Genomic DNA, 22,142 nt, shown 5'->3' with positions numbered 1-22,142 from the left:
TAAGACCTGAAACTATGAAACCAGAAGAAAATGTAGGGAGAACATTCCATGACATTGGTCTAGGCAAATATTTTGTGACTAAGACCCCAAAAGCACAGGCAAAAACAAAAATAGACAAAGAGGACTATATTAAACTAAAAACCTTCAGCGTAGAAAAGGAAACAATCAACAGAGTGAAAAGACAACCTGTTTAATGGGAGAAAATATTTGCAAAATATTCATCCGACAAGGACTAATATCCAGAATATACAAGGTACTCAAATAACTCAATAGGAAAAAAAACTATCTGAGTTTAAAATGGGCAAAAGACCTGAACAGACATCTCTCAAAAAAAGACATAGAACATATAAATGGTTAACAAGTATATGAAAAATGCTCAACATCACTAATCATTAAGAAAATGCAAATTAAAACTACTATGAGATATCATCTTATCAAATTGCTATTATCAGAAAGACAAAACATAGCAGATACTATTGTGGATGCAGAGAAAAGGGAACTCTTATATACTGTTAGTGGGAATGTAAATTATTACAGTCACTATAGAAAATAGTTTGGAGATTTCTCAAAAAACTAAAAATAGAACTATCATATGATCCAGCAATCCTATTATTGGGTATTTATCAAAGAGAAAGAAAATTGGCCAGGTGAAATGGATCATGCCTCTAATCCCAGCACTTTGGGAGGCCAAGGTGGACAGATCACTTGAGGTCAGGAGTTAAAGACCAGCCTGGCCAACATGGTGAAACCCCACCTCTACTAAAAATACAAAAATTAGCCAGGCTTGGTGGCCTATGCCTGTAATCCCAGCTACTTGAGATTATAGCTACTTGGGAGGCTGAGACAGGAGAATCACTTGAACCCAGGAGGCAGAGGTTGCAGTGAGCCAAGATCGCACCACTGCACTCCAGCCTGGGAGACAGGGTTAGACTCCATCTCAAAAAAAAAAAAAAAGGAAATCAATATATCAAAGAGATATATGCAACTCCAGTCATTTGCAGTAATGTGGATGGAACTGAAAGTCATTATGCTAAATGAAATAAGTCAGACACAGAAAAACAAACACTGCATGTACTCACTCATATGAAGGAACTAAAAAGGTTTATCTCATGAAGGTAGAGAGTAGAATGATAGTTTACAGAGACTGGGAAGAATGTCAGTGTGTGGGCAGGAGGGTGAAGAGGGGTTGGCTACTGATTACAAATATGCAGTTAGAAGGAATAATTTCTAATGTTCGATAGTAGAGTGACTATAGTTAGTAACTATGTATTGTACATTTCAAAATAAGTGAGGACTTGAAATGTTCTCAACACAGAAATAATAAATGCTTGTGATGATGGATATCCTAAATACCCTTACTTGATCATTACATATTCTATGGAGGTAACAGAATATCACATACTACCCATAACTATATACAAATATTACGTATCAACTTAAATTTTTTAAAAAATTTAATGGACAAAGGACTTGAATAAACATTTTACCAAAGAAGACAAACAAGTGGCCAGTAAGCACATGAAGAGATGCTAAACATCATTAATCATTAGGGAAATGCAAATTGAAACTACAATGAGATACCACCTCACAGCACTAGGATGGCTACTATCCCCCACACCCCCAAAAAACAGAAATAGCAAGTATTGGTGAGAATGTGGGGAAATTGGAATGCTGTGTACTGTTGATGGGAATGTAAAATGGCACAGTCACTATGAAAAACAGTATGGCAGTACCTCAGAAAATTTAAAATAGAATTATCATGTGATCCAGCCATTCTATTTCTGGGTATATACACAGAAGAATTGAAAGCAGGAGGCCGGGTGCGGTGGCTCATGCCTGTAATCCCAAGGTGGGCAGATTACCTGAGGTCAGGAGTTTGAGACCAGCCTGGCCAATATGGTGAAACCCTGTCTCTACTAAAAATACAAAAATTAGCTGGGCATGGTGGCAGGTGCCTGTAATCCCAGCTTCTCAGGAGGCTGAGACAAGAGAATCACTTGAACCCGGGAGGCGGAGGTTGCAGTGAGCCAAGATCGTGCCACTGCACTCCAGGCTGGGTGACACAGTGAGACTCCATCTCAAAAAAAAAAAAAAAGGAAAGAAAAGAAAAGAAAGCAGGGTCTCAAAGAGCTACTTGTATATCCGTGTTCACAGGAACAGTATTTGTAATAGCAAAAGCACTGTATGTTTCACTGTTAGCAACCCAAGCGTCTATCAGTAGATGAATGGATAAGCAAAATGTAGTACGTATATACAATGGAATATTATTCAATCTTTAAAAGGAAAGAAATTCTGACACATGCTACAACATGGCTGGACCTTGAGGACATCATGCAAAGGGAAATAAGCCAGCCACAGAAAGAGAATGAACCCTCTGGTATTGGTTTGCAATTGGAGGAAACTGTATGATTCCACTTACATGAAGTTCTTAGGGTGGTGAAAGTTATACAAAGTTGAAAGTAGAAGGGTGGTTGCCAGGGGCTGGGAAAGGAGAGAATGTGGAGTTATTGTTTAATGGGTATAGTTAGTTTTGCTACATGAAAAGAGTTCTGGAGATGGATGGTGGTGATGGTTGCACAGTAATATGAACGTACTGAATGCCCCCGAACTGTCCGCTTAAAAATGGTTACGATAGGCCCCGGCGTGTGATGTTCCTCTCCTAGTGTCCATGTATTCTCATTGTTCAACTCCCACTTATGAGTGAGAACATGCAGTGTTTGGTTTTCTGTCCTTGTGATGGTTTGCTGAGAGTGATGGTTTCCAGCTTCATCCAAGTCCCTGCAAAGGACATGAACTCATCCTTTTTTATGGCTTCATAGTATTCCATGGTGTATATGTGCCACATTTGCTTAATCCACTCTATCATTGATGGACATTTGAATTGGTTCCAAGTCTTTCCTATTGTGAATAGTGCCACAATAAACATATGTGTGCATGTGTCTTTATAGCATGATTTATAATCCTTTGGGTATATACCCAGTAATGGGATTGCTGGGTCAAATGGTATTTCTAGTTCTAGATTGGCTGGGGGAAGGACAGCATTAGGAGAAATACCTAATGTAAATGATGAGTTAATGGATGCATGTAACATGGCACATGTATACCTATGTGACAAACCTGCATGTCATGCACATGTACCCCAGAACTTAAAGTATAATTTAAAAAATGGTTAAGATAGTTTTTTTAAGTACCACCCGAAAAAAAAACTTACTGATTATGACAGGGAAAAGAGTAATTTTACAAAAGAGAAACCTGATAGACGGCACCTGATTCAAATGATCATGGTTTATTAACATCACCAGTAATGGAATAAATTGAAAACATGTATCACTTGATGGGGTGCAACGTGAAGAACAAAATTTACTTTTGTGAACCTGCCAAAATGCATAACCTGAATCAAATCATGAGGAAACACCGGATAAATCCAAACTGAGGGACATCCATCAGTAGTGCGCTGGTAAATGTTTAACAACAAGCTCTCCAGAAAGGAAGAATCAAAAGCCCTGATTTGTAGCCTTTCCATGGAATCAACACTCCCATGATGACCATATCCACATGACATTCTCTTGCTTGCAAAATTTATAAACATTTAACCATCAGCTCTCACAATCTAGTATGAGCCAGCTTCGGCATATCAGCTTGTACAAAATAACTGGCTGTACTCTCCAACAGTGCCAAGGTCATGAAAATAAAGGAAAGACTGCAGAATCATTGCAGAGCAAAGGCAACTGAAGAGTCATGACAACTAAATGACAACATATGATCCTCGATTGGATCCTTTTGCTATAAAGGATATTATTGGCACACATGACAAAATTTGAATAGGGTCTGTGGATCAGATAACATGGATATGTCAGTATTACTGTACTGGGTTGAATAGTGGCCCCGAAAAAGATATATCTACATCCTACCTGCCTGAACCTGTGAATGCAACCTTATTTGGACAAAGGGTCCTTGCAGATGTAGTTAAGTTAAGGACCTTGTGATGAGATCATCCTGGATTAGCCAAGTGGGCTCTTAATCCACTGCCAAATGTCCTTATAGAGTCAGGGGAAGAGAAGACACAGACAGAGAGAAGAAAAAGCCATGTAAAGATGGAAAGTAGAGACTGTGATGTAGCCACAAGGAATGCCGGCAGCCACTAGAAGCTGGAAGAGGCAAGGAAGCACTCTCCCTCAGAGTCTTTGGGGGGAATGCGGCCCTGCCAACACATTGATTTCAGACTTCTTGACTCCAGCACTGTGAGAGAATAAATTTCTGTTGTCTTAAGCCACCCAGTTTGTGGTAATTTGTTATGACAGCCCTAGGAAACTAATAAATTCCCTCATTTTGATGACTGTATTGTGATTATGTAGGACAGTGTCCCTCTGTGTAAGAAATGAACACTAAGTATTTGGGGGAGATGGGACATGAGGTCAGCAATGACCTCAATTACAGCTATTACCCTCAAATGGCTCAGCAGAAAAAAAAAATAGGTTGTGTGTACTATTCTTGCAACTTTTCTTTAAGTTTGAAATTATTTCAAAAGCAAAAAAAAAAAAAAAATCCCCATCCTGGGAGTCTAGTGACTTGGAGGACATATGAAAGTGAATTCTGTGGGGCTTTTTCTGGGTTCTTCAGAGATCCCCTGCAGGAGACACCACTGCTGCCGCCCATTCCCCCTGCAGTTCCCTTTGTGTGAGCAATGCTTTCTCTAGCTCATTATTTTCAGTTCAGCTTTCTTCTCAGTTCCTAGGCTTCAATCAGCCCAGCCCACTTGGCCCAGTCTACCCGACCATCCCTGGGCAGGTGACTCCTGGGCAGCCCCCATCCACAGGATCCACACTGGGCCTCTGGGAAGCCAATCCTTGGACTACATGGTTGATCCCACAATGCACTCAGCTTTGTTCTCAAGCAAGGGCACTTCCAGCCCTCCCTGTTGCCTTTAGACTTTAGATGTGAGTCAAATTCCAGTCCCTGAACTCCAGGGGACATATTAAATGTTCTCCAAATAATGCTGTTGAGGCCCCTCTCATATGGCTTAAGCGGAAAGGGATGAAACTGCCCTGAGCGTCGGTGGATATAGGCACAGGACATTGAGAACTATCTCTTATCCAAGAGTGATTTAGGCTAGGCACGGGTGACTAGACAATGCAGGCAGAACTGGTTTGGGCCCACTCTTCAACTGTGGATGTTCTTCAAATCTATTCTTTTATTCTTGCCTTAGAAGATGTGCTGATACTCTGAGACTTTAGGAAGAACTCCATTTCATATCCTGTCAACAGGCCCCATACCTGCATAGAAATATTCTTGCCAAAGTCACCTTGTGAAATTTAGTAAAAGTTTTATCTTATTTACCTCTGTTACATTTTTGTGCTGTTTCAACACCAAACGCTCTTTCCTAGTGATCAGCCAAAACTTTGCCCTGGGTTTTCTCTGGCCACCTTAACTCTCCCCTCTCAGTCTCTTAGGTTTCTTGGCAATTCTCCAACCTTAATTGTTGGTTTCCTGAGGATTTTTCTATCCTAAACCCTCTTCTCTTTTCGCTCAACACACTTTCCCTGGATAAATCCATTCATTCCATTGCTTCAAGAATCACTGGATTGTGGGATGTCTCAATACTTATGATGACACCTCAGGTCTTCTGGGGTATGGAGAAGATAGGTGGATTTATCTTGAGAGCCCAACTCAATCCAAACAACTAAAGAGTTTAGACCATGAGGGTCTCAACTGAGGAAGGATTTTTAGGAAGAGCTGGGAAAAATGGGGGGCAGGATCCCAGATGACTCTCTGGCCTTGAAGCCATTTAGGCCTGATGCACCTCAAATTTGGGCTCATTCATTTGCCTGGGGTTGCTCTAAAAGTGTGAAGGCAGGCAGGAATGAAGTTTTTCAATCCTTGTGCACTCCCTTCTGAGCAATCAATTAAAGCAGTCTAAAATCCACCTTTGAATTGGTAATCATTTCAAAATCTCAGCAAGGCAGTTAGGGATGGAGGGTAGAGAGGAGATGAACGAAAGCATGTAGGCCTCCTTTTGACCTCTTCTACTCAGCTAACAAGCCTCAGTGCATGGCTTCTTTGCCAGTTCTCTGGCTCTTGCTGTTTCTACAGTGGCTGAGTCCCAGCATTTCTGGGACAGAGCTAATTACAAACATTCTGTCCCACCTATCATCATGTCTGCCTTCATCCTTCTAAGACTCTGTGTCCCATATTTTGCTTCAGAAAATATAGTCACCATAGCTCTGTTTCTTTGTGTTCTAAAACTTCCCAGAAAGCTAGCTGCCATCTTTCTCTTCCGCTATCATGGACCCACCCTCCCACATAAGCCAAAACTTAACCTTGGGTAGAAACACTCAGGCTTCCGAGCCCCTCAATTCCACGACTGCTTCATGCATATTAGAACAGTACATTTATTTACTTACTAATTTTGTTGAGCACATACACTGGCACATTTAAAAAAAAAAAACTGGCAGTCTAACAAGTGGATCTCATAGGGTGCAATCAGAAAACAAGTTGATTCTTTCCTCCCCCTGCCTGTTCAAACCTGTTCTGTGTGCAGGTCCTCCCTGAGCCTGGACATGAGCTAGGGCAGATGGCAACACTTTTCTGGTTACTCCAGGTTAATAAAAAATCCTATGGCTGCCTCTAGTCCCCAGAACAGTCTCATTTCCAAATAGGTAAGATGTCTAGTCATGTGCAATTTAACTTTAACCAAAGCTTCTCCCCTTGCTAAGCTGGAACCTGCTGTTGGTAGGAAATGTGTTTGTTCTTTCCTCTCTTTCCCCACCTCCTCCCCACTCCCTGACCCCCTCTAGCCTGTCTTGGGTTAAAGGAAAAGGGAGAATGCAGGGAAGAGGATAAGGAGTAGGAAAGGTCTTATTTGGCTGGCACCCAGCTAATATGTTGGTCTTCTCTTGACATTCAGAACTCATGCTCTCTGACCATTTGTTGGATGATCAAATCTGACTCCTGCATTGCATGCTTTTGTGGATTCTTTGGAAGCCCTTTCTGGAATACTAGTTATTCTTCTTGTGGTTTGGGCAGCAGTTGCTTATGTTATTTCCTTTGGGCCCTGGGAATACAGTGGGAATACAAGAGAATACACTCACCACTTCAGGCTGTCCTTTTGGGCAGAATTGGAAATGGCTCCAGAAGAGAAGGGATGAGTCCTGGGACAAGGCCCGCAGGGTGGTGAGCAGAGTGTGGGCTGGATTTCAGGTCCACCTACAAGGGAGAGTTTCCATAGGTGTGACACAATTTGGGCTATGCAATGGCTTTGCCCATAGCCATGGCCTCTCAGATTGAGTCAGACCCCGGTCCTCCTTGTTGCTCATCAAACTCTTTGGGACAAGCTCTCTGAGGTCTCTTTGAAGTCACTCTCACAAAGACTGATGTGAGGAAAAGCCCCCACCCCTTCTTTTTGGAAGATCAATGAGACATTGCTAATTTCTTCTCCCTAACTCCTATCTTCTCTGGCCTCCCAGTGTCAGCCCCTTTATTTCCTTGGGATGTTTGTTTGTGTTTCCATGTTCCCTGTAAGTGCACAGGTGGTCTGGAACCTCCCTTCAGAACGTGGAAGCCTTTGCCAATTACTGTGATGTTCTCAGCCTTTGAACCTCAGCTGAAATGAAAGCAGAAAAAGTCAAATTTTAACATCCTGTTACATGTTGTTTACTCCACTTTGACCAGGCCTTTTGACTCATGGAATCTTTTTTAAAAAATAAAAATCTAGATTTTTAGAGGGATTTTGCCATTTTCAGCTTTCTGAAACTTCTAAATATGGTTTACATAGAGCCGAACATAGGGGTTTCCTCACACAAGCTAATTAGCATTATGTGGAAAAATGTTTAAGAATACACTTGTGAATAGAAATAGGCTTTAATTAAATGCACCAAGGTTGTTTGAGAATGGAAGATTTTTCTCTCTTCTCTTCATTTTTTTTCTGCTTTTTTTTTTTAATATATGTTCCAGCTTTCCTTTAGTGGGCCTAGACTGGTTCACAATCCTTATCTGCAATTCCAAAATCCAAAAAGCTACGGGAAAAAAATGGAAACAATAATAAAACTCCAAAAACTAAGGATTTTCTTTTCATAATTAAATCTACCTAATGAATTTAACCTGAACTGAAGTGAGGCTACGTAAATCCTTTCTTTATCTCAGTATGAACTTTCCAATATTTTAGTGCAGAAATAATAACATGCTGTCTTACAGGCTGCCTCCTCCAACCCTACTGGAGATACGATGTAATATCTATTAATGCCCATACCACCATCTAAAATCCAAAAACAAATTAAAATTCCATAATACATCTGGCTCTAAGAGTTTTGGATAAGTGTTTTTAAGTCTGTACTTTTGTAAAAGAAAAAATACAATAAACTTTGCTATTATTTTCCTTGTCTGACTAGCTTCTCACTGCCTATCTAACTCCTGCCTCTAATTTTTGTACAAGCCATTCTTCCACCTCCCTGGTCCTTCATGTACTTCCTTTCATCAAGCAGAATTTACAACCTACCTCCTCCAGGTGGAGTTTCCTGATAGTCCAATATCATTCTTTACCTAAACATCCAGTTTGGATTTGAAATACATGTTTTCCTTAGTCATGCCAGTTTGGGTTTTAAAGAGACTTAATTCATAATTCAGTGACTGCTCACCCAGCTGTCATTGTGGGACTTTAGCCTCTTCCAAAGACCTCTCCCCATTTCTTTCAGGAGTTCCTAGATGATGTTCAACAAGCTTAGGCCACCATCCCTTTCCTACCCCACACTCATTCTCAAAACCCGCTATGAATATCATTTATGGATAAAGCCACTCTTTCCTACAGAACAGTTTAGCACAGTCCTCTACTCCATAAACAGACTAGAAGAATGGGGGGCAGAGCTCAAATCTGCAGGTTAATGGTCCTTATTTGCACATGGTCCTTACGTGCATTGAATTTGAGTACTGGCTTAAACATTTACAGATCAATAGCAGGTCACAAAATCTGAGAGATGTCAACAACAGCTGTAGCCATATGTTATTATGTTACAGTGCACCTCATGCATAGTCTTCATAATAAAGGCTAACCGTTTTTCAGTACTAAAAAGGCTAATCGTTTTTGTCCAACCTTATATGCTTGCATAATAGTTCATTTTTTTCACCAATTAAAAGCAGGCGGATCACGAGGTCAAGACATCAAGACCATCCTGGCCAACACAGTGAAGCCCCGTCTCTACTAAAAACACAAAAATTAGCCAGGCATAGTGGCACATGCCTGTAGTCCCAGCTACTCAGGAGGCTGAGGCAGGAGAATCACTTGAACCCGGGAGGCGTAGGTTGCAGTGAGCCAAGATCGCGCCACTGCACTCCAACCTGGCAACAGAATGAGACTCCGTAAAAAAAAAAAAAAAAAAAAAAACCAAAAACATTTTTTAGGCTTGGCACGGTGGCTCACACCTGTAATCCCAGTACTTTGGGAGGCCAAGGCAGGAGGATCACTTGATGCCAGGGATTTTAGGCCAGCCTGTGCAACATAGTGAGATGTTGTCTCTACAAAAAATAAAAAAATAAATTAGCCAAGCACAGTGGCATGCATCTGTAATCCCAGCAACTCAGGAGGCTGGGGTGCGAGGATGAGCTATGATCTCACCACTGTGCTTTAGCACTTCAGCCTGGGTGGGTGACAGAGTGAGACCCTGTTTCTAACAACAACAAAAAAAAACTTTCTTAAACCATACATGCATCCATGTCATGAATTTTTCAGGTGGTCTTCTGACATGTCTGGCTCCTTCACTACTTCTCTCCTTTCTTCTGCTTTCACTTTCTCTCTTCTCTTACCTCCTTCTCCTACAAAACCATTTAGGATTCTTCTATGTACCTTGAGCATGACCTGAGGCATAACTAAGGATAGGCAATGTGATGCATGAGCTCCATAAGTGGTATAAAAATAACTGCTCTAGGAATTCAGACTATGGCTTCGCAGGATATCTTGCTTCTGTATCTCTGTTGGCACCTAGACAAACACATTAAATGTCATAGTCAATATCTTTATTGTCATCTAGGGGTGTGTAGTGGGCTGAATGGTGGTCCTCCCCCAAAAGATATATCCACCTAGATCCTGTGAACATGACCTTAAGTGGACACATAGAAAGTCCTTGAGGATGTAACTAAGATCTCAAGATGAAATCATCCCCGATTATCTGAGAGGCCCTGAATCCAATGACAAGTGACCTTATAAGAAGAGTAAAAGACACAGACAGAAGAGAAGAAAGTGATGTGAAGATGGAGGCAGAGACTGGAGTTGCCAGCACAACTCAGCTCCAACTGCCAGCAGACATTAGAAGCTAGAAGAGAAAAAAGAAGGATTCCCTGCTATAGCTTTTGGAGGGAGCATGGCTGTGCTGATAACTTGGTTTTGGACTTCTGGATTTCAGTTCTGTAAGAGAACACATTTCTGTAGTCTTACACTACCAAGTTTGTGGTAATTTGTTATGGCAGCCCAGGGAAATGAATACAAAGGGACTAGGAGTGACTAGCCCTGTTTATTTATGGGTATCCTCATCTGTCAGCTTAGAAGTGAAAATAATACTGCTATTCATAAATTTTGCCTATTTCGGACTCGACTATCAAAAGAGACAGAATCCTCACCAACGCAGGAAGAACTGGATTTAACACATGGCTCCTGGAAAATACTCATATAAAGAACAGTGGCTTCTGTAGAGGAAGTACCACCTAGTGTTCAAGAGTGTGGGCCACTAGAGTCAAATTTGAATCCTGGTTTGAATCCTGCTTCTCCCACTCATTAACCTTGAAACTTTGAGCATTTATCCTTTAGACTCTACACTGGCACATAAGAGCTAAATAAATGTTAGTTCCTATTTAGCTCAATTTCAGAGGTTATTGTGTTTGCTCCATATGCTTGCTTATTTTTGCAGAATACTTGTCTCCGCTTACTTATCCCTCTCCATGGCTGAAATGTCTACCCCAGTCCCAACCTTACATGACCTTTTCATTCAAAATCCAACAGCAGCAATCAGAGTCTTTTGGTCACTTATTTCAATTTATTGAAAGAGAGACCACGATGTGTGTTCAAGCCAGTGTGCATATTCGTGATAACTGGGCCAACCTTCCATGGCTAGAAAGATAAAGGCTCTTTGAAGGGGATGAGGGCAGGAAGTCCATGGCAAGCATTTCTAGTACACTGTAGCTTTTCACATTTTATATATTCCAACCTATTTATGTCTTCCTTCATAGTATATGCCTCCAATTTCATGCTTTAAAAAGTATCTCTAACTTTGAGATTAGAAATTCACCGATAGCTTATTTTAGTTTTTCACTTTCCACATATACTCTGTGATCTAATTTGAATTTGTTTATTAGAATGGCACTTTTTTTCTCCAAGTAACTAGCTATTTGTCCCAACATGATTTTTTGAATAGCTCATACTTTTCTCACCAATTTGAATGCTAATACTGCTAACAATAATAGCATTTTCTGAATGCTTTCTATGTGCCAGAGTTTGTGCTAAGTATATTACATGGGTTACTTCAGCTTGGTTATGTTATTATCCACATATTACAGCTAAGAATTGGCATACTTGGGATTCACACCTGGGTCATCTGACTCTAGAGCTCATACTTTTAATTATTATGCTATTCTGATAAGTAATGTGGATCTATTTTTGTCTCAAACAATAAGGAAAATTATTGACATAACTGGAAGTCCAGATGTAGGGCGGGCTTCACAGTTGACTTGGCTGAAGCTCAGTGTCCCCGTGATTCTCTTGGCTCTGCTCTCTTCCATGTGTGGCTTCATCCTCAGGCTGACAATGAGATAGCTGCAGCAATTCCAGCCCCCATATCAATGCACAAAAATGTGTCGGAAGAAAAAGAGGATTGCTACTCTCAGAAACTCTTCCAGAAAAACAATAACTTTTTGAGACACTCCAACAAAATTTTCTTCAAATCTCATTGGTCCAAAATGAGCCACATGGCCATTCCTGTATCAATCATGAGTAAGAAGAATGGGATAAAATAGATTACATAAGCTCATACCTGCAGTTAGGAATGATGTCAGCTTTCTTTTGGCACATGGGCTGCATAGAAGTGAGGATAACTATCAATAAGAAGTAAGTTCAGCTCTCAGATACAGAAAACCTAAAATAATAGTGGATTCAATTAGTTAGAATTTAGGCCAGGCATAGTGGCTCATGCCTGTAATCCCAACACTTTGGGAGGCCGAGGCAGGAGGATCACTTGAGGTCAGGAGTTCAAGACCAGCCTGGCCAACATGGTGAAACCCTGTTTCTACTAAAAATACAAAAATTAGCCGGGTTTGGTAGCTCACACCTGTAATCCCAGCTACTCGGGAGGTTGAGGCAGAAGAGTCACTTGAACTTGGGAGGCAAAAGTTGCAGTGAGCCGAGATCATGCCATTGCACTCCAGCCTGGGCAACAGAGCAAGACTCTGCCTCAGAAAACACACACACACACACACACACACACACACACACACACACACAAGTAAGTTAAAATTTAAATCAGGTCTGAAGGTGGGCAGTATAGGGCCAGTATAGTATGGCAGCTCCATGGTCACCCAGGTTCCTTCCTTCTATCTAAACTATCTAAGTGTTTTGCCATCCTCAACACGTGGCTTCTACCTCACGGTCCAAGATAGGTCTGGAGCCATAGCCATTACATCCACCTTCAGACACCAAGAAGGACAAAGGAGTGGGAAGGAGAGACTGGCTTCTCCCTTTAAGGATGTGTCCCAACATTGAAACCAAAACTAAAGATACAACAAAAAAGAGAAAACCACAGGCCAATATCCCTGATGAACACAGATGCAAAAATCCTCAACAAAATACTAGCAAACAGAGCTCAACAACATTTTAAAGGATCATTCATCATGATCAAGTAAGATTCATCTCCAAGATGCAAGGATGGTTCAACATAAGCAAATCAATAAATGTGATACATCACATCAACAGAATCAAAGACAAAAACTATATGATCATTTCAGTAGATGATGAAAAAGCATTTGGTAAAATGCAATATCCCTTCATGATAAAAACCCTCAACAAATTGGGTATAGAAGGGATACACCTCAACATGATAAAGGCCATACATGACAAACCTATAGCTAATATCTTACTGAACTGGGAAAAATTGAAAGCCTTTCCACCAAGATTTGGACCAAGACAATGATGCCAACTTCCACCACTTTTATTCAATGTAGTACTGGAAGTTCTAGCCAGAGCAATTAGATAAGAGAAAGAAATAAAGGGTATCCCAGTTGAAAAGAAAGAAGTCAAAAACCTCACTGCAACTTAACAAAGAGAGATTCCTTCTTCTCAGGTAATAGTTTAGGGCTGCTTTTGGTGGACTTACATGACGTCTTCAAGAATCCAAGGCCATTCCACATTTCTGTTCCACTATAATTAACATTAGCTTTTCCTAAAGTTCACAAACTGACTGCTACAATTATAGCCATCATATCTGAGGTTCCTTAGGAGGAAAGGAGAAGGGCAAAATGTAAAAGTCGCATGCCACCTGAATCCATCTAATTTATTGGAAATCAATATCTTTCCTAGAAACCTTATCTGTTAGATTTCTCATTGACCAGAACTATTACATCGCATGGCCTATTACGGCAAGAAAATCTCAGGGAGATGAGCATTTTAAAATGATTACGTTGCTGTCCTGAACAAAATCAGACTCTATTATTAAGAAGGAGGAATGGATATTGGGTAGATAACACTATTTACTATCATTTTCCATCTAGAATATTTTTTGCTATATGACATAAAACAAAGAGTTAATTTTTTCCAATTAGTTAACCACCTTTCTCAGCATCTTTATTAAATAACCCATCCTTTCTTCATTGGTTTGACATACAACATATTATATTTGAAACATATAGAAATTCCAATTCCGATAACTGCAAGAGTGGCACCCGAAAGACCATCCTTCCCCAGATTACAACTATAAGCTTTTGACAAAATATCGATGACAACCATTGAAAGCACTGGAGATTAACCAAGAGCAGATAGAAAATGGAGGGTTATTGACACTTGGAAGAAGGAAATGACAGTAGGCGAATTTCTCAATTGTATAGCTTTATGCCTAAGGGCAACCCCAGTCAGTGCCATATCTGGGATAGAAACCTGCCATCTTGCCAACATGAATAGCTAGAAGGAAGAGGTTGGGGTTACCGTAATAGCTGGAATGCAAAGGGGTTATGCTGGAAAGGAGAGTCACAGTGGAGAAACACTGAATCCTATACATAAGCTCTGTCCAAATCTCTAGTTGTTCTCTGAACAATGCATGGGCAATGCAGAAACCAAGCAGCCAAGTTAAGATTCAAATAATTGAACAGAGATTGCAGCTGATACTTATTACAAGAGACAGAGTTTCACCCAAGTTAACTGGCCACTTAAAAAAAAAATCAACACTCTTTGGAGGAATGTGACAGAATCCAGGTACCCTGCAATGTATCATTCACAATATCCAGGATACAATACAAAATTAACACCCATACAAGAATAGTAAATATGACCCATACTCAGGAGGAAAGGAAATCAATCTTAAAATTACCCAAATTCTGGAATTAGCAGACGATGGATTTTAAAGTAGTTGCTATAACAATGCTTGGTAAAGACTATAGGGTCTCAGGTCACTTCTACTCTCCCCTCCTAAAAAGGGTATTAATAATAGTTTATCCTATTAGGCATATGTCCACATATCCTCCAAACAACTTGAGTGAGAATTAACCAGCCTGGTGAACATTTTTTTTAAAAAGCGGCTTTGGGTAGAAAAGCAAAGACAGGATTTTGTTTTTTGTTTTTTTGAGATGGAGTCTCTCTCTGTCACCCAAGCTGCAGTGCGGTGGCGTGATCTCAGCTCACTGCAACTTCCACCTCCCAAATTCAAGCGATTCACCTGCCTCAGCCTCCCGAGTAGCTAGGACTACAGGCATGTGCCCAGCTAATGTTTGTATTTTTAGTAGAGATGGGGTTTCATCATGTTAGTCAGGCTGGTCTCGAACTCCTGACTTCAAGTGATCTGCCCACCTCGGCCTCCCAAAGTGCTGAGATTATAGGTGTGAGCCACCACACCTGGCCAGGACGGGCAGTTTTTTAATCCCTTTGTAAGGAAAGTAAAACATACCCTTTCCATTGCCAACAGGTCCCCGAGTTGGCAGAGATAACTAGTCAAACTCTTGGATCCCCAGCACTTGGTTCAGAGATGCAAGAGTTAGCAGCTGTGGAATTACATGGCTCTTTTGTAGCCCAGCTTGTTTATCACCCTTACTAAAACCCTAAACAGTCCCTCTTCAATGAAGGCTGTCCTGCAGCCCAATCCCACCCTATGCCTTCGATACCTTAATGTTTTCAAAATTCAACACAGCAGTATAACTTCCATGGGGAATATAGAGAAACTAAGACTCAAAGGGGTAAAAGGACACCATAGGAGTTACAAAGCCTACTACAGATAAAGATCAGCTCTGTAAGAAGCTGAAATGGGCAGCCTTATTAACCCATTTCTTTAATCTATCATTTAGGGAAAGTGGCTTATCCAATGGTTGCTGCCTATTCTGCAAGCAAGTTTGCTTTGGATGGGTTCTTCTCTTCCATCAGAAAGGAATATTCAGTGGCCAAGATCAATGTATCAATCACTCTCTGTGTTCTTGGCCTCATAGACACAGGTAAGGTCAATACTTTGTGTTTTTTTTTAATTATTATACTTTCAGTTCTAGGGTACATGTGCACAACATGCAGGTTTGTTACATATGTATGCATGTGCCATGTTGGTGTTCTGCACCCATCAACTCGTCACTTACATTAGGTATATCTCCTAATGCTATCCCTCCCCCTTCCCCCCACCCAACAGGCCCAGTGTGTGATGTCCCCCTTCCTGTGTCCAAGTGTTCTCATTGTTCAATTCCCACCTATGAGTGAGAACATGCGATGTTTGGTTTTTTAATACTCTGAATAATGACCTGCAGATGAACTGTCTGCCTTACCATTGTGGATAAACAAGGGTACTGAACTCCCTGACCTCATGTGTAATGCACTAAAAACAAACCAGTGCAGAAAGCACTAGCTCTCTCATTTAAAGGCATTTCTGTCAATAGTGGAGGCTCTGGCTACTCTTTGACTCTCCTTTCCATTTTGATTACCAAGGTGGCTGGGTCTCACCACATTCATCACTTAACCCTTTGCTGAACACCTTATGTCCTCATGGACACTCAATGGCCATTATGTTTCTATATGAGACTTATCAAAATACAAGTTTGTGTTTCTTAAAAGCAGCACCAGTAATAAGACACACTGGTATCATGAACTCTTTGATGTGATGTGCTGAGAAGAACACAACATCATTTTTGTGGTGTTCTTGCCAAAATACATGACCCCACTCCAATCATAAGAGAACAATGAACAAAACCAAATCAAGGAACATTTTATAAAACATTTGGTCAGTATTCTTCAAAAGTGTCAAGGCCATCAGAGACAAGGAAAGGCTGAAGAACTGTCACAGATTGGAAGAAAAATGGGAAGAAATTACTACTAAGTGGAATCCTGGATAAGATCCAGGAACATAAAAAGAACATTAGTGAAAAAATAAGGTCTGTAGTTTAGTTAATATATTGTATCAATTCTATTATTATACCTGTCCTAAATCATTGCACAATGGTTATGTATGATGTTGCAACCAGGGGGAGCAGGTGTGGAATATAAGGGGGTACGGCCTACAACTTCTACAACTTTTCTGTTAAGTCCAAATACAAGTTTATCTAAAACATGTGGCAGATATTAAAAGAAAATGCTCTTTGAAGAGTAATTGAGCAACAGTTAGAGAAATAGAGAGAGAGACCGAGACCCAGGGGGAAACAAGAAAGGAATGGAGAGAGAGAGAGAAGTTGTGCAAGATGGACATGAAAACTTGGAAGGGGAGAGAAGTGAAAGTGGTGACAAGGGAGCAAAAGCCTGTATTCTTGTGTATCTCTTCCTTTTACAAGACAGTAAGTCATTATCATACAGCACTCTGGTTTTTCCCACTGGCACTTCCCATTAGCTACTGAGTCATTATGAGACTTCTATCCTCATTCTGCTCCCCCATATTACTTCTCCGCCTCCAACCAAAATACCCAAGAGAGAAGCATGGTTCAGATCTCCCAAGTAATCACCTCTAACTGCTCCCACCAATCTCCATCCAGGAAGGCAAGGCCCCTATTAACACTAAGGCCTCTCTTTGCCCAACAGACTCTAACATACCCAGTCTCTCCATGTATTCCCTATAGTGCCTGTGAGGCTTGCAGAGCAAACACTGCCAAAAGCCCCTGACAGCTAAGTGGTTGATGTCTCCAGGCCTTCCATCATGTAGACCGTCCTAGTTGGATAACCCTACTCTTCCCTTGTCATTCTATAGAAACAGCCATGAAGGCAGTTTCTGGGATAGTCCATATGCAAGCAGCTCCAAAGGAGGAATGTGCCCTGGAGATCATCAAAGGGGGAGCTCTGCGCCAAGAAGAAGTGTATTATGACAGCTCACTCTGGACCACTCTTCTGATCAGAAATCCATGCAGGAAGATCCTGGAATTTCTCTACTCAATGAGCTATAATATGGACAGATTCATAAACAACTAGGAACTCCCTGAGGGCTGGGCATGCTGAGGGATTTTGGGACTGTTCTGTCTCATGTTTATCTGAGCTCTTATCTATGAAGGCATCTTCCCAGAGTGTCCCCAGAGACATGCAAGTCATGGGTCACACCTGACAAATGGAAGGGGTTCCTCTAACATTTGCAAAATGGAAATGTAATAATAATGAATGTCATGCACCGCTGCAGCCAGCAGTTGTAAAATTGTTAGTAAACATAGGTATAATTACCAGATAGTTATATTAAATTTATATCTTATATATAATAATATGTGATGATTAATACAATATTAATTATAATAAAGGCCACATAAACTTTATAAATTCATAACTGGTAGCTATAACTTGAGCTTATTCAGGATGGTTTCTTTAAAACCATAAACTGTACAAATGAAATTTTTCAATATTTGTTTCTTATTTTGTGGTCTGAACTCTTTATCTCTTCCTGAGTGGAGGAAATCACCCTAATCTTTGTTTGGTGGGGAATATTGTGTCTTCACCTTTTCTGTGTATTTCTGATATTCTTCATATTATTGCATATTGCTCCTCTGGGAAAGAAGACACCTAGGCATAAGGAACTAGGGCAAACCCAGGGAAATGGAGGTCCCAGAAACTTGAGCCACAGACCCAATGCCCGTTTACTGCTCTCAGAGAACATCAAGCATCTGTACTTTACATGTGAACACTAAACTCTACATTGGAAGTTTGGAGAGGGGGAGTTGGAGTTCAAATCCTGCCACTCAGTCATTTAGACATTTATTCATTCAACAAATATTTAGTAAGCACTTATTAGGCATCACCTAAATATGATTAAATGGGAAACAAAACATCAGCATGATGAACAACTCAGCAAAGCCCTATATTGATCAGGGCCTAAGAAGTAAGAGATGACACCCTCAAATTGGGTAATTTTAGTAGCATTTAATAAAAAAAGGGGCAAGGCACAGGGAAATCACAAAAGATAGTGATATCTCAGGGTTAGTTGCAGCTGTTTCCACCATAAGGCCCACAGGGACAAGAGAAGAGACCTGTTACCAAAACCTCAAGATGTGAAGACCTGTATGGAGAGCACCACATGGCAGGAGCTGTAACATTTAGTTAAGAGATGCAGCCAACCAGCCAGGCGCTGTGGCTCACGCCTGTAATCCTAGCACTTTGGGAGGCTGAGGTGGGTGGATCACGAGATCAAGAGATTCAGACCATCCTGACTAACATGGGGGAACCCCGTCTCTACTAAAAATGCAAAAATTAGCTAGGTGTGGTGGTGCACACCTATAGTCCCAGCTACTTGGGAAGCTGAGGCAGGAGAATTGCTTGAACCTGGGAGGCAGAGGTTGCAGTGAGCTGAGACTGTGCCACTGCACTCCAGCCTGGCGCCAGAGCGAGACTCCATTTCAAAAAAAAAGAGATGCAGCCAGCCTACCAAGGATTGTGAAGGAGGTATCTAGGGGAAAAAACACCCTAGCCTCACCTCACGCTCTTCCCTCCCTCTGATCTCTGGCCAGTGTTTCACATTAGCTGAACAGAGGGGCAAGGGAGCAGATAGGTATAGACCATACAGGTCAGCTTCCCCATGTACAGAGCAGATGGAAAAGGGTAGAGAGTGTTCTGGAGAAATGAATGGAGTATATCCATCAGGAACCCCAACACTCCCAAACATACAGCTTCCATGGTAAGTAATGCTGGGACATGAGACATGTGCCTAAAAGTGCAGGGGAAATTTTCTTTTCCCACCTCTGAATCTAAACGGCTGGGCAGCAGAACATATTGGAATCTATTGAGCCTGCCAGCCACATGGACAAAGGGCTGGATTTGAGCCTGCTAATGTGGCTGCACTTTTCTTAGAGGTCCTTCCAAGGCTATGCTCAGTGCAAGGGAGCAGGAGAGACCTGGCTGCATCCATGTGCAAAAACAAGACAAAACAAAAAGGGCCAAAAAATGTAGTCTGGTTTCTGACATGAAATGCACCCACACTTGCAACGTGGCCTAATATATGTCCTGGTTTCTGATCAATCAGATTAACACCCTTCAGTCTCTTGTAGAAATGAGACTCCTTCTTCACAGTGAGATGAAGTGAAGTAATTCCTTTACTCAAGGGTAGAGATAATATTAAAGCTGAGTTAGAATTTGCTTGGGGAGAAGTTAAACCTCTTTCTAAATGAGACTTTCTTCAGAATCCAAAGGGGAAGATCTCAAAAAGTAGGTCTGAGAACTGAAACCATCTACACCCACATAGCTTATTATCTTCATTAACATGATTTTAACATTCCATTCTCTTTATCAGCATGACTTTACTATTCCAAGAAACTCTTGTCCGCGAAGATAAATGTTGCAAGCCCATTTAAAAGTGCTGAATTTTTCAACAGATAGCATCAAATGACTGCTACTCTTTAAGACTGCTTGGAACCCTTAGTTCCAAACCCCAGCTTCATTGTGTTCACCAGTCTCCAGCTATGGCATCACAATCCTTATCCAATTCAAATAAAGTCACCATGCTGAAGTCTCACCTTAACCTAGACTTCAAAGCCCCATAAAGACCCTGACTTTACCCTCTCCACTCTCAGAGTCTACTAAGACTCCATCAAGACTCCAGCTTTGCCTTATCAACAGGTTGTTTTGGTGGTCTTTTTTAGGGAGCCAACATTCAACAAGTCCTTCCTAAGAGGTCCTCTCAGGGGTCCTCATCCAGTTCCTAACCTGGCTCCCCTGTCCCTTAAATACCTGTCTCATCTCTCAGGACTGGCAGGGGTTCCAGCAGCTGGAGCCAAGTTCCAATTTCAGTGGCACCAGCAGTACAATGACCCTTGTCTTTGGACTAGTTCCACTTAAAAGAACCTAGCCTTCCTAGCTAACTTTATCACGAGCTCAAAAATATACATCCAAGGACGTCCATTTTCACATCCTTACGTGAAATCCAGATGTGCATCACTCACTTCTCGCCCACATTAACACAAAAATTCAGCTTCTCTTTGTAGGTTCCAAAAGTAATTATATTCTCACTGAAAGTATTAGTAAGCAAGGTAGTGTTTGCAATATGCAAGGTAGCATATCTCAGAGGGGAGAAGGAAGACTAAGTTTACATTCATTCAGTGTGCATCATTTTTTGTTTGTTTGTTTTGTTTTTTGTTTGTTTGTTTGTTTGTTTTTTGAGACAGGGTCTTGCTCTGTCACCCAAGCTAGAGTGCAGTGGCATGATCATGGCTTCACTGCAGCCTTGAACTCCTGGGCTCAAGCAATCCTCTGGCCTCAGCCTCCCAAGGAGCTAGGACTACAGGCATGGGCCATCGTGACTGGGCTGATTTTTTAAAAATTATTTTTAGTAGAGATGAGATCTTGTTATGTTGCCCAGGTTGGTCTCAAACTCCTGAGCTCAAACAGTCTTCCCATTTCAGCCTCCCAAAGTGCTGGGATTACAGGCATGAGCCACCGTGCCCAGCCCGGTGTGCATCATTTAACTCGAAAGATCCCCCTTGGCCATGTTGCCCTCAAAGTGCTTCCTCCAAGCTTCCCCTCTTAATCTGACTTTGATCCCCCCAGAGAATCCAGCCTCCAGCCTCCTTCTTCTCCCTCATATATATATTATGCACAGCTGATTCTGACTCTAGTTTGAGGCTATCCAGCAATATCTTTTTTAACAAAAATAGCCTCTTCCCACAAAGAAATTCCTTCACCAAATATTACATTTGTAGTAGCCAAGACAATTGAAAACAACCTTAATGTCTACCTATAGGGAAATGTTTAAATTATAGGAATTAAATTCAATATTATGAAATCACTGTGTCATGGTAACAAGGGATCAAGTCAATTTATATGTACATCCATGGAAGGAATTCCAAGGCATACTGTTAAGTGTATAAAACAAGTTGCTTAAAAAGATGCATAATATAATTCCATTTATGTTAATAAGTTATACACACACACACACACTCATGGAATGAGGATGTGTGGATTCCATGTGAATGGAATGGGGAAGCTAACTAGCATAAGGCACTATTGTAAGACCTGAGAAAATTAGGAACAGCTCTCTTCCAAGGAATACACCTGTGATTCTCAAACTGGCAGTGTTGCAAGTTGAACCGTGTCCCCAAAAAAGACATATTAAGTCGCTAATCCCTAATACCTCAGAACATGATTTTATGTGGAAATAGATCATTCCAGATATAATTACTTAGGTGAAGACAAGGTTGCACTGGATTCAGGTGAGCAACATGACTAGTGTCATTTTAAGAAGAAGGCCACATAAAGGCAGAGACACACAGGGACAACACCTTGTGATGACAGAGGCAGAGATGCAAGTGATCCAGCTGCAGGCCAAAGGACACCAAGGCTTGAAAACCCCTATCAGGAAGCAAGAAGAGGCAAGGAAGCCCTCTCCCCTACAGGCTGCAGTAGAAGTGTGGCCCTGTCAACAACTTGATTTCAGTATTCTAGCCCCCAGGACTGTGGATCAATAAATTTCTATTGTTTCAAGCCACTGCGTTTGTGGTACTTTCTTTGGCAGCCCTTGGAACGTAATAGAGGAAGTACT

General features: G+C 41.2%; 2 protein-coding genes across 3 annotated transcripts in view; one reads left to right on the top strand and one right to left on the bottom strand.

Moving 5' to 3' along the window:
• Positions 1-18,010, top strand: part of HSD11B1 (hydroxysteroid 11-beta dehydrogenase 1) — a 30,127-nt gene extending 12,117 nt beyond the window's left edge. Inside the window, exons 5-6 of the mRNA XM_004028326.5 lie at positions 15,517-15,660; positions 17,385-18,010. Coding sequence (XP_004028375.1) covers positions 15,517-15,660; positions 17,385-17,602 — 362 coding nt within the window. The 3' untranslated portion in view covers positions 17,603-18,010. The remainder of the gene's footprint in view (positions 1-15,516; positions 15,661-17,384) is intronic.
• LAMB3 (laminin subunit beta 3) overlaps positions 1-22,142 on the bottom strand; it is a 127,524-nt gene that overhangs the window by 101,837 nt on the left and 3,545 nt on the right. Inside the window, exon 2 of one of the 2 annotated variants that reach the window (XM_063708860.1) lies at positions 7,089-7,203. The exons of the other annotated variant lie outside the window; for it this stretch is intronic. The gene's annotated coding sequence lies outside the window, so the exon portion shown is untranslated. The remainder of the gene's footprint in view (positions 1-7,088; positions 7,204-22,142) is intronic. 2 annotated transcript variants of the gene reach the window in all.

The sequence above is a fragment of the Gorilla gorilla genome, chromosome 1 (assembly GCF_029281585.2).
Source record: "Gorilla gorilla gorilla isolate KB3781 chromosome 1, NHGRI_mGorGor1-v2.1_pri, whole genome shotgun sequence".
Classification (NCBI taxonomy): Eukaryota; Metazoa; Chordata; class Mammalia; order Primates; family Hominidae; genus Gorilla; species Gorilla gorilla.
This window is presented reverse-complemented; position numbering and strand designations above follow the sequence as displayed.